The 13,764-nt window shown below is 38.9% G+C and overlaps 1 protein-coding gene across 1 annotated transcript in view; it reads left to right on the top strand.

Annotated features, from left to right (window-relative positions):
- The window catches only part of LOC122550450 (insulin receptor substrate 2-like), a 45,133-nt gene extending 35,138 nt beyond the window's left edge, over positions 1 to 9,995 (top strand). The window contains exon 2 of the mRNA XM_043691192.1: positions 8,076 to 9,995. Coding sequence (XP_043547127.1) covers positions 8,076 to 8,080 — 5 coding nt within the window. The 3' untranslated portion in view covers positions 8,081 to 9,995. The remainder of the gene's footprint in view (positions 1 to 8,075) is intronic.
- Positions 9,996 to 13,764: the final 3,769 nt, after the last annotated feature.

The raw sequence follows: 13,764 nt of genomic DNA, 5'->3' as shown, positions 1-13,764 counted from the left end.
AGCACTGAAGCAATCATACTATTAATTTCTCCTTTTCGTCCCAGTGCCAAAGTACCAATACATTGGAATAGCATCAGAGTTTAAAATATTTATTTCATTACACACCGTGTGAAGAAAGTGATTTAAAAACATCTTATTTATGCTGGATTATTTTCTTAAATAAAATCGATGAAGATACAATAATGAGGTTTCCTGAGTCTGAAACATATCCAAATTGTATATCATTCTGAATTAGACTAACAAGTTGTTGTAATTGTGTAGCCATACAATTGTCACAGTTAATAGCTGTTGAACCTTCCTACCTTGTGACCAGTTGAGTACACCGGCTACACCGTTGAAGTGAAAGCTTTTGGGAAGACCGATGTGTTGAAAATGTTATTTCTGTTTCCTCCTTTTCACTTCATTTCATTCCATGAACTGCTGCACAGATGAACAGTTGTGATGTTATATCATGAAAAGGCTTCCGCTGCTGTTCCTGCTGTTTTGAAAAGAGACCTCAAAATTGACCCCTTTAAATACACCCCTATAATCTCTTCTCTTATCTCTTTCTGCCGACTCTTTTCCCTTCAATTACCTTGAAAGATTCTGGATATCATTTGAAGGACAGTAGTGTTGCTATTGATTTTGAAGTACATTTCACCTCATCCTTCTGAATACAAGTTATGCATATTCCAATTTTCCATTTTTAAACAATAAATCAGTCAAGTCTTCAGTCAAAACTTGGTTAGTTTATTGTAATTCTACAATCAAGTTTATCAAACATCATTTTAGCATGTTAGAAAAATATTTCTACTATTTTACGGTGCACAGATTATGTGAAATTTATAAGAAACTCCTGTAATTCTGCTGTTGGAGAGGAAATTCAGCCAGTGTTTACTTTTATAATACTGTCTATGATAGATCATGATTTTGGAACTCCGTTTTAGTAAATATTTCAAATGGGTGCACTGAGTTTGTTTTTCAAGTTACATAGCATTCTGATAGTGCACACAGTTATTACACAGCATTGCTTAAGAGTCCCTAAACCAAGTCACTGTGACTACATGCAGACATTTTCTGTTTACCAATTTATTACCCCATCCTTGGAGGGCCTAATCTCATTTACTCAAGTCCAGATTGGATTAGATTTTGGGCATGTTTCAATCATCATATTGCAACCAATACCAAGCCACTTACCAGCACAGGATATTATCACCAGCTGAAGTTTTTAGTTTAGCTAAAATTTCAACAGCTGATAGCAGTGACAGTTGTACTTTGGCTACACAATTAAAACAGCTTGTTCGTCAAATTCGGAATGAGATACAATTTGGAACATGTTAGAGACTTGGGAAACCTCATGTTGATACCTTCATCAGTCTTATTTAAGAACATAATCTCTTATTGTAAGCAATTTATTATAATTTGCTGGCATTGCATATTGTCTACAAGTTAACCATTGTTTCTTGGAAGTCCAGCGTAAATAGATGTTTTTAAAATCACATTCTTCACACTGTGTGTTATAAAGTAACTATTTTAAATGCTGATGCTACCCCAATGCATTAGTAGATTGGTACTGGCACAAAATAAGGTAAGAAACCATGCAAATGGAGAAATTAATGGCATGGTTGCTAGCTCGTCTAGCGAAGACTATTCTTGGATAATTTGTGTGTGTTTTTGGTTAAACTCTTTTGATTGCTGTTAATTATTGTGCAACTTAATATCCAGCCAGTCAGAAAGTCTAGTCATAGACTCTTCATCCCTGGAAGATTGTTTGAATGGTGTCTCTTATGGTGTCACTAAGGTGTGATTGTGAATGGTGCTGCCTCATCATTTTGAGCTTGGGCCGGCTGACAGTGATGTGGCTACATGGTTCTTGTAACTGGACCTTAACGCGCATGAGAAGACGATGATTGTTGATGAGAATGAAAGATCTACTGAATCTATTTCATCGAGTTAAACAAAGTGCTGGGAATGCGAACCCAATAAGCACCATTTTACAACCAAACTTTGCTTGTTTTACCTCTTTGACCAATTATTTTCATACCACAATAGGCCAATGCTTAAACAGGGATAGAATTATGCTAATATATATTTAACAGCAACAACCTGTGTTTATATAGTGCTTTGAATTCAGTAACTTTCCCAGTGCACTTCACAGGAATGTTATTTATCTCCAAAACATGAGCTGTTTTTAAAAACATTTTTTAAAAAAAGAGGAGTTGCCCAGAAGCTTTGTCAGAGGTAGGTTAAGGAGAATTTTCAAGTAGGAAGACAGGTATCAGGAAAATGATTTAGGGAGGCAATTCTAGAAATTGGAACCCCAGAAGTGAAACATAGCCACTGGTTATGATGCGGTCGAGATTAAGGATGCTTAAGAGGCCAGTGCCGCATTAGCTGAGGCCAGAGGAGATTACAGAGATTAGGGAGGACAAGGCCATAGACAGATTGGAAAATAAAGGATAAAATTTTAAATGTGAAGTGCTTCTTTAAAGGGGGCCATTTCATGTCAGCAAGCAGAGGGATAGTACCAACTTAGAGGCAAGGTAGGCCATGGCCAGAGAGTTTTGGATAACCTCAAATTTAAAGAAGATAGATCAAGGGATAACCAGGAATATCTGATTCTCATAGCAACCAAGGCACGGATCGGGATTTCAGAACAGGTGAGCTGAGACATGGATAATAATAAGCAATTTTAGGGAGGTGCAAGTCGGTGGTGTTAGTGGTGACATTGAATTGTGGTTGGAAGTTGATCTCTGCTACAAACACTACACCGAGATGTTCAGTCAGTCTAGTTCAGCCTCATACTGTTGACAGCAAGGAAGGAGAATTAGAATTAGGCATTTTTTTTGTCCCATGTACTCGAGTACAGGAGTACTGTGAAAAGTTTACAGCATTGTCGGTCACGGCACCATGTTAGGTACAAAATACCTAGATACAAAATACATAAAGAAAAAAAAGTTACATCACCATTCATAGTATAAAGTAGATAAAAAGAAACCAAGTTAGAAGGATAAACATTACAGTCAAATAAGCAGATTACAGAAAAGGGAAAAGGCAATGATTTGCATCTTTTGTAGCTTTGCAATGGCCTAAAGTGCTTACACTTTAAAAGTATCAATTATGTAGATAAACATGGCCATTGCATTACAGCAAGCTCCATGATCAGCATGAAGAGAAATGAGCAGTTAATCTGCTTTTGTTGTAATGCTAGAGGTATGGAAGTTAGACAAGACTCTTGGAAAAGTATCACGCTCTTTCCCCATTAAGGCAGAATATTTTATAGCCACCTAAGAAGCGAGGTGGGGTCTTGATTTAATATCTCATTCAGATATTGCAGCTCTCTAACTTAATGCACTGGAGTACATACCGAGAGCGTGTGCTCAGGTCTGATGTGGTACATCTGACTCCAGATATACAAATGCTAACACTCAGTCAGTTTTATGTATACAGAAGTTACAACAGATGCTAACTAGTTGGACAATATTGGTTTCACAGTGTCACTGTACACAAATATACCTTAGCACCATAGCTGGTTCCTTTTGTGATGATGATGATGATGATGATCTGACTCGTATTTGTTTTGTGTTGGATATTAACATCCTAGAATGTAATGCTGAATCTCTTAGCAGTCGCAGGAGTTTGCAAACATCCTGCTTTACTAGCCGATACTTACTGAACAATCCCTCCCAGCAATTGTTACTGAGAAGATTAAAGAACTATACAACAAATACATTGGAAGTGATTTGGCAATGGGTGTATTATTCTCCGCTTTTGAATGAATTTCTGCAGAGGATAAGTAAGAGCCCAATTCATACAGATCACATGTTGTGATCGATGTATCTTAACTGAATATACAAAACAGTGCTAGACAATAGCTTGGTCATGTAGTGAAACTACATTGGAAGGGTTTGCTGCAACTATGCGGCACACTAGTGAGACTTCCCTTAGAGTGCTGCACAGAGATTTGGTCACTGTACCTAAGGAGAGATATGTTTGCATTGGAAGTAGTTCAGAGAAGGTTCACGGGGCTGATTCATGGTTTGAAGAGCTGGTCTTCTGAGGAAAGTTTGACCAGAATGGATCTATACTAGTTGGAGTTTAGAAGAACAAGACCTGGTGTTATTAAAACATAAGGATTGACATGGTAGATGCTGAAAGGATGAATCCTTTAGTGGGGTAATCTAAAATAAGGGTCATCATTTAAAATTATGTTGCCTCATATTTAAGGTGAAGATGGGAGGGTTTGTTTAATCTCTTAGAAGTCTTTGAGATTCTTTTCCCTAGGGACGAGTAGAGACTGGGTCTTTAAACATATTTAAGATTGAACTAGATAGATGTTATGATGTGGAGGTGCCAGTGTTGGACTGAGGTGAGCAAAGTTAAAAATAACACAACACCAGGTTATAGTCCAACAGGTTTATTTGGAAGCTTTCAGTGTGCTGCTCCTTCATCAGGTAACTAGTGGGGCAGGATCATAAGACACAGAATTTATAGCAAAAGATCACAGTGTCATGCAATTAAAGAATATAGTGAACAAATATAACTAGATTAGATTCCTTACAGGGTGGAGACAGGCCATTTGGCGCAACAAGTCCACACCAACCCTCTAAAGTAACCCACCCAGACCCATTTCCCTCTGACTAATGCATCTAACACTATGGGCAATTTAGCATGGCCAATTCACCTGACCTGCACATCTTTGAAACCCACGCAGACACGGGGAGAATATGCAAACTCCACACAGGCAGTCACCTGAGGCTGGAATTGAACCCGGTCCCTGGCGCTGTGAGGCAGCAATGCTAACCACTGAGCTACCATGCTGCCACCCCAACAAGGCAAATGAATGTTGGCCAACAAGGGAGTTGAGGCCACAATCCAATCAGTCATGATGATCTTACTGAATGGGGGAAGCAGGTTCAGTGAACCTACATTTATATCTTATGATCTAAATGTAGTTAGTAGCTGATCATTTAAATGACTGTGAATGATCCCGTACTGTCAACAAGTTTGCTCATGTTCTTCAGAGAAGGGAAATCACTTTGATCTGGTCTGAACTACATGTGATCAATGTTACAGTATGTAGTTGACCATAAACACCCTCTCAAGTAGATGACATATGTCTGGTCAACTAGCCTTGTGAGAAACGCTAAACCAAAAATGAGTTGTGTGCCTCACACTCATCATACTCTATTCTTCAAAAACAAAAGAACATGTGTTAGCAAGGGACTTCTTGCGAAGTGACCATTTGCTGCACGCTATCATTTTATCATTATAGTGATGCACCCAGAGGGCTAAATGTTACAGTGCAGATGGGGGCGAGTCTCTCTCCACTTGGCCAGCACATCCTCAGCCATTTTACAGCAGGCTAGGCCTAAGTTGGCGCCTGGTCATCAAATTCTCTGACCGCAGCAAGCTGCTGGCTGTTGCTGGCACCTGGCGAGATGGAGAGCTGTGTAATCCGACAGTGTGGGTTGGGCAGCCAGTGAACCAGAGGCCAATGTTTTACTTTCAACAGTTGTCACTCTCATTCCGAAGGCTCGCTGGACCCGAAACATTAACTCTGCTTTCCCAGTCCACACATCCTGCCAGGACCTTTCCAGCAGTTTCTGATTTTGTTTCTGTTTTTCTGCTTTCATGGTTCTTCATTGATAAGTTTTTACTTCGAATTGTCTTGAAAAAATGTCATCAAGAATTTCAAATGCCAACCAAGTAAAAGTGTCAGCGAGACTTGGAATCGAATCTCCAGAAAAAAACGTTTGAATTAATTGTCTGTGATCTTCGTGATAAGAAGTGTGGCTGGGCTGAAACAAAATCAGCTGTTAATACACCAACACTGTTCCATGATGCTGCTATAAACTAACTTCATCCCCTCAATGTTTATCTTATGTTTCAAAACCCTTCTTTCAAGAGTTTGACTTTCAAGCAGCAGATTGTTCTGCATCTGATAATGATTATCTTTTGGAGTTCTTTTGTTAAAAATTCAATGGGATGTTGAAAAACAAAAGGAGCCTGTGTTCAGGCTCCTGATAACTGCACTTTAGGAAATTGAAAAGAACTTGTGCCAACAGTAATATTTAGAGCACAGTATTCCCATTGTAAACACCCAATTCATACTTTCCAGAAACCTCTCTCACTGCTTAGGTCTGTTCTTATTCAGTTAGTTTAAAGGTCAGGCCTGAATCTTTTTGAGAATCAAATCTTCTGTTTTTAAGACTCAATTTTGTCTGTTAACTGTCAAGTAGAAAATTGCAGAGGTTTAATAACAAAAAGTTGAAATTGTAAAGCTGCGTATCTTAACAGCACAAATTATAAAGCCATGTTGAAGGGTTAGACATAGTTACTCCATTTTAAAACTCCAGTCAACCGTAGCTTCTTTTTCAAAACTAAACAAATATACATTCAAAAATAGGGCAGAGGTATTGTAGGTTGTATTTGAAGTTGCAGTGTAATCAAAGCATGGACCTGACTTCCAGTATTCCATGTCAGACCTGCAGACTATTAACAAGCTCTGCTAATTTAACTTTCTTCCCAGAACCATGAAATTAAAACACACTGCATCTACAATGCTCTTCATGTTCTGCAAACCACCCACTTGCATTGTTTTCTGAATTCCTTGCCTTAATCCTTAAACTTATGTTTTGCTGCAGAAATAAACACGGCCTCGAAAGCAACATTTCCCATGTGAATTGTTACTGCACTTAGCTAACTAACCAAACAACTTTGGAGAGGGATTTCACAGATACAGGCTCAAGTGCTGGAAATAGCTGCAGCTTGTTATCTGAGCCTTCTGTCTATGTAAATAGTTTATTAAGTAAATAAAATAACTGCAAAGAACTAGTCTAAGCAAAATCAACATGTGAATGTCTATATTGCAAAGTTTACATTGTTGAAATGAGAGACATATTGCTGAAGCATTTTTTGTACTCACTAGGATAAGTACAAAGGAAATCTAAATTTTATGCAATCGTAACAATTTTTACAATAGGAGGAGTGGGTGCTAGTTGGTTTGCAAGTCGACTGTGATTGACTGAGGCACTACCATGGAGAAAGCAATGGGGAACTATAGGTTCTCCATGATTCTGGATAATTTAACAAAGAAAATAAGAAAGAACACTTTTGTGTTATTTAAAAGGAATATGTCCCTGGGAGGGAAGGAATGCCACTTTGAAAAGATCAAGTGTGAATGAGATGGGTTATGAACTAAACTGATTAACTTAAATATGTTGTCTGAGCTGAGATGTCACTCTTTTTTTTTAAATAAAACCTTGTTATCTTGAGAATGTGACTTAAAAGTAGTTCTGACATTTACATATTAGTGAACCAAAACCTGCAAACCATTCGAAAGGATGAAAGACTTAACAGCAATCTAGGTTTGTTCAATATATCGTATCAGTTGCATGCATGACGCTATGATCTTTTGCTATAAATTCCGTGCCTTATGATCCTGCTCCGCAGCTACCCGAAGAAGGAGCAATGCTCCGAAAGCTAGTACTTTTTAATGAACTTAAATTGGATGTTGGTGCAGCCATCAGTGCAGGTCAGGCAGCATCCAAGGAGCAGGAGAATCGACGTTTCGGGCATGAGCCCTTCTTCAGGAATCCTTCTTCAGCCCTTCCTGAAGAAGGGCTCATGCCCGAAACGTCGATTCTCCTGCTCCTTGGATGCTGCCTGACCTGCTGCGCTTTTCCAGCAACACATTTTCAGCTCTGATCTCCAGCATCTGCAGACCTCACTTTCTCCTCGTAGCCATCAGTGCATTCAGGACTGTTCAGCAATTGATGTCCAATCGAAGCATTCTACCTAAACATAGACGAGTTAGTTTGGGTTCTGCGAGCATGAGCTGGTTGAGTGTGCTCTGTACTCCAGCTTTTGTGAACAGCTGGAGAAACATATTCTGCCAGAGTCAATGTGCTGGCCAACCTCCCCTGCAGTATAAATTCAGCGATGGTTTGAAATTTGGAATTCTTGAAGTTGTCCTGATGATTTCAAAGAAAGAAAATCATCTATTTTTAGATGATATTCAAGTTCTATGTTACAAAATGAATTGTAAATTTATCATTTGTTTCAAGCAACGTTTTTTATTTCTGTTCTTTCAGACTGACGGACCCTTCATCTCTGGAACCTCACACAAGCGATGCTGCTCAGCAACACCTTTTGTGGAATGCTGCTCAAGTTTACCTTCTTTCCTCATTGTGAATGGGTAACCAATAATGCCTCGAGACTATTATAACACTGCAATGCACAGCGTACCTTCAAGGACAAGGAAGCTTTCTGCCTCATTAGTTTTTGCTATGGATATTGATCACCCTCATCCTTCTTTGGGTGGAGTGCACTGAAGCAGTACTTATTTAGCAGTATGTTAGTTGTTGCCAGTTAGGCCTATCTTTCAGCTGAGATATGGCCAAATGTTAGTACCTTTAACTTTCCCAGTCTGGTAACACCTTGACCACATTACTTTTTTGCAATGTATCTCACACCAGGAACCGACTGAACTGGAATGTTACTGACCTGGTATAAATCCTACCTCGTTTAATTATTAAAGTCAGCCTTTCATGGGAGAAGGTGCACAAACTTTGCTTTATCGCTACTGAACTCCCGATACGCAAACCCTAGGCCTTAACATCTTGTTTAACATCTTGAATATAGTTAACTGTGTGATGAGCCAGAGTTTTGGGCTTGCCTTGTTCCAGAAAGATCCCATGTTGGTTAGTTTGAGCCTAACTTAAGATAAAACAAAATGGTCTTGTAAGAGGGAAATAAAGTGCAATTTCAGGACATTGGATTTGGATCAAAAGATCCATGAAAGACCCAGTAAGATGCAGCCAAGCACTTTCACTAAGACCAGGAAGGTAGCCTTCCACAAGTCAATATAGGGAAGAGAAATGTAATATTACAAATGCGGGCGATAGGATTTTCACATATTTTGAGCTGCATCAGAATGTAAATATTAAATGCAATTGAATGCAAAACATTATCAACTGTACAAATTATTTAAGACGTAACTTTGATTCCTTAAGAGGGGAGTCAGCAGGTTTTGTTTAAAAGATATATAGAGAATAATGTTCTTGCTATTTCTTAACCGTGAGTGCTTCTTACGTTGAATGCAGAACTTGGACTGATCAGTACTGCTTTTGGTGAATGTGGTTCCTCAAGACCTTTCTGCTAAGTTATTTATTAATACCAGAACAGTTGATGAAAGTGCCAGATATTTCTGAATGTAGACACAATTTTCTGCAATGCCAGTAATTGAAGTTACAGACCGGTGTGAAGGTCTCTGTATTGAGGTTGATTCCATTATAGTTATGCCTAATGGTGTGTGTAAATGTACTGTACAAAGAAAATCAGTACTGTGAGCATTGCTAATTTTTACATTACATAAAAATGGATTAAAGGTAATCTTGATAAAGTGGCCGAATCTACATTAAAAGCCACTTACAATCATGGCACTGAAAGAAAAAATGCTGACTATAAATTACATTACCTGAGACAACAGCAGAGTATGGAATGTACTGAGCTAAGTAACACTTGCCACTAAATAAGTTTCATAACTTCACTGTATCAAAACATGTAACTGTATGCAATTTTTACATCCTTAGTTTACAGTTCAGAACGCAATTTAATATATAACTGTCTACGCTAGTTACAAAGATCACTAGAGTGTGCAGCAAAGTTTGCGATCTGTATATTTTGTCCCTTTCAGTTCAGTGCGTGTTTTCTTTTTGTCTTGATGCTGTTTAAACTCTAAATAATACAAAAGCAGTGTTTTCATGTTATTTTTTAGTTTTCAGATGTCAGGAAATACAACATTAAGTAATATTTCTTCTTGTGACCAGACAAGAGATAATTGTAACTTTAACATATCTTGCTGTGTCTTCCGTTGTATATATTGTATATAACATTGAATGTAATGCTGCCGGAAGATGAATAATTGATTTAGAATAGTATATTGTACTATATCTGTATTGATCTTGAATGCTGTCTCAATAGCCATATGCAATAAAATAGCCTACAATATTTATGAAAGCAGTTGTTGTTCAGATTTCAATGCATAAGTGTACTTCACATACAAAAACACATACACCCCTTTATCCAATGTTCACACTGACAAAGCACGTGCGTTGATTGCGCTTAACATTTACAGCGAGAATCCACCTCCAGAGACAAGGTAGTGCTGGAAAACTAAACATATGCTACTTGAAACTGAGTGAGCTCTGTAACTAAACTGTCAATGATGTTGGTGATGACCCTCAGCAGCTAACACTGCACATCCAAAGTTATTGCTCAACCAGCCACTCATGTTTCCAAAGGTTCAATCGGGATTGCAGTCTTCTGATATTGTAGGTCCATAACTTTACCCTTTAGGGATTATGGATGCTGGTGGCTGCTGGTTATCAATAATATATGCAAACTGTGCAAGATGAATGCCAAATCTGTGAATACAGTTATGTTTGCCCTGTTTCCTGTTGCTATCTCCTTAGATATCTTTATCTTTAAATGCAGAAGTTTAGTGTACATCTTTCTTCTTTGACTTGCATTTCTCCTTTGTTGTCACTTTTCCTATCTTTTATCCTGTAAATAATTATTTGGTCTCTTAGAATATTCTATCATTGTGCTCCACAGTAGTTTGTTTAATCATAAAATCCCTGCAGTGTTGAAGAATCCATATCAGCCCATACCAACCTTCCAAAGAGCATCGCAACCAGACCCACTCCCTACCCTATCCCTGTAACTCTGCATTTCCCATGGCTAACCCACCTAGCCTGCACATCCCTGGACACTATGGGGCAGTTTAGCACAGTCAATCCACCTAACCTACATATCTTTGGACTGTGGGAGGAAACCGGAGCACCTGGAGGAAACCCACGCAGACCTAGGGAGAATGTGCAAACTTCTTACAGTTGCCCAAGAGTGCAATTGGACCTGGGTCCCTGGTGCTGAGGCAGCAGTGCTAACCACTGAGCCACCAAATGTTTACTGTTTTTTCTTGTTTTAAGCAGTGGCTTGTTTTTTGCTTTATTTTTATTGAAGAAGTTTAGATAAGTTACTACCAAAAGAAAACAACCATGCAAGTTTCCACTTGTGCCTCGATAACTATTATTCCTAAAGGGCAAATTGCTTATCACCACTCCGTGTTGCCTACACCGGACGCTGAATGCAATGTGAAGTGGCTTTGTGAAATTCACAATTTGAAAATTGCTGTTCAGCAGGGAAAATAAAATTAGCACCACAGAGGTGTGTAATAACATCTCCGAGCAGGTCAGTTAGAAAAATATTACCATCACAACATGGATTGCAACAGTTCAAGGACAGTTTGTGTCCTTATCTGAACCCTGGCATTCTTACAGTCCACATATCAAACACTCAATTTGAAAAGAAACACTAACTAGCTACTCAGCCCTGCACAATATAGTTCAGAAGGATTCCTACATCTTCAAAATGTGACCAAAAAAACTGAAACATAAAAAGGTTGTGTTTAGTTTAGTTTAGTTTCATGTCCTCACATTCTCAGTCCTCCGCTTCAGGACCTATGTACCAAAAGTTACTCTGTTAACATATAATATACCTCATAACCAGACCAAATTTTAATTTCTATCAATGAAAATGGATCATTTTTCAAAAAACATCTTCCCACATTCCAATCAGAATGTCTGGACTCTACATGAAGTGCAACATGTTTGTTTCCATGTCCCTTCCATTTAACTATCTATTAAAACATATTTTTAAATTCTTCGAATAGAACAGTTTTTCAAGCTCATCCAGGGTGGGAAATAAAAACTGTTGGAACTGTCAGTGCTTCCAGAAGTCAGCAGGTCCCCATGGACATCCAGCTTTAATATGTACATGTCCTCATCTGGTGGGGACGTTTTGTAGGCCAGTTGGTTTGGCCATTTATTATGTTAAGTGCTTACCAGCTACTTCAATTCACCAGTTTGTATCTAACCTTCCACATGTTTTTTGGAATATGCTTTGCAAAACAAGGTGAGAGACCAGTAAGAATTAACAAATTGAGAAAATGACAGGAAGAAAGACTTTAAAACTGAAATCTAACAGCATCTAGTTAAATGCTTTTACGCACAAGATTTATTGAGTGACAAAAACAGAGGGTGCTGGAAAAGCTCAGCAGGTCTGGCAGCATTTTTCGGGCCGAGTGAACTCTCCACAGATGCTGCCAGACCTGCTGAGCTTTTCCAGCAATTTCTGTTTTTGTTTCTGATTTAAGCATCCGCAGTTCTTTCAGTTTCTATTCTGACTGAGTGCATTCAACTTATTAATGATTTCCAAAACTTTGAAGGTCATTTTTACCACCTTGTAAATTTCGCCAAAAGGATTTGAGCGGCAGCAGCAGTAATCTCCTCAACTACCTGTTGCTCCACAGAACTACAGGAATGACTACAGTTGTGTACCTCAAGAAATATCTTGTTGGCTGGACATCAATCTCAAGAGAGTCTGACTTTCTAGTCCAATAGTTGTTGACCTCTGCAGCCTTTTGAAAGAAGGTGGCAATGATCGTCAAAGTTACAACAGATTTTAGTTTCTTCACCTCTAGTTCCTTTCAGTGACCTACTTAGTAAATCTTTGCTGTTTCTCTCAATCAATTGCTATAAGTGAAACTTATGGGCATAAGTGCTCTGTTTTGCAAGGTCATCACTTCTGCGTGCTATTGCTGACGAGGGAAGCAGAATGGGAGGGCTCACAGATTTGCTGGTCTTGCTAGGCTCCAACAGAGACTTGTAGATTGCACAGGTCATAATCAAAAGGTGTCACTGATTATTGGAGCGTTTATATCAACTTAAAGGGATTCCAATATTCAGCTCACCTGTAACCACCATCATGTCAGTACAAGACAGCCAGTGATAATGACAGGATGCAGGCATTGTGCATGAGTCAAATATCCCACAGATGTTTACCCATCAGAACAGAAACACTAGACAGCTGTTTGAAGACACATGTTAGCCTTGAAAGCCATGCCTGATGACACTATTAGAGACCTATTTCAGATAACCAGGAGAAGTCCAGCAGGAATCACATCAGTACATGGGCTGTCATTGAAGCCACAAACCAGGAACTGAAGATATGTTTTAGATGCCTCTACAGATCCAGGGGAGCCTAGTTTGCAACAAGCAGGGTTTCCAGAGTATTAGTGGTCTTGCTGAAGATCATAAACAGTTTGCAACTTTGTTGGAAGAGAAAGGGTGACCAATGGAACAGCATGAGGTGGAAGGTGCTCCAAGAGGTGCACATTAAACTGGCAGGGATGTTTGGGCTGGGCTGATTCAGGTATGTACCAGTCAGTCGATCTAAGGCAGTGCAGCCAAAGAGACACCAATTCTGAAACCATTGTGCTCTACCCCAAACCCCCAGAACCAAACAATACTTTTCACTGTATCTCAAGACATGTGACAATAATAAATAAAACAAATCAAAATCAGTCCCACAGTAAACAATACATCCCTTGCCTATTTCTGGTCTTTAAGCCTTTCCATAGCATTCTTCACTAGGTCCAAGTTGACTTGGCAGGTCACGGGCAAAAATGGGGACAACGGGTCAATGGAACTTAGAAATAGGCCTTATGACTCAAACATGAAAGGGATAGGTAATATTTCTCCAAAGTGATGACTCTTGTGCAACTGTAAATCTTTACTCTTTCTCTTTCCTGGTGCTCCTCTGTGCTGCAGTCAGTGTTACTTCTACAGAGCTAGAGATGCTCTGAATGTTTAAGTGCTCTTGTCTGATAGTGTTTGTGTGTTTTGGCACTGATTGGTATCCAAAAACTGTATGTGCACA

The sequence above is a fragment of the Chiloscyllium plagiosum genome, chromosome 6 (genome assembly GCF_004010195.1).
Source record: "Chiloscyllium plagiosum isolate BGI_BamShark_2017 chromosome 6, ASM401019v2, whole genome shotgun sequence".
Taxonomy (NCBI): domain Eukaryota; kingdom Metazoa; phylum Chordata; class Chondrichthyes; order Orectolobiformes; family Hemiscylliidae; genus Chiloscyllium; species Chiloscyllium plagiosum.
Note: the sequence above shows the minus strand (reverse complement) of the source record. Positions and strands in the feature narration are given on the sequence as shown.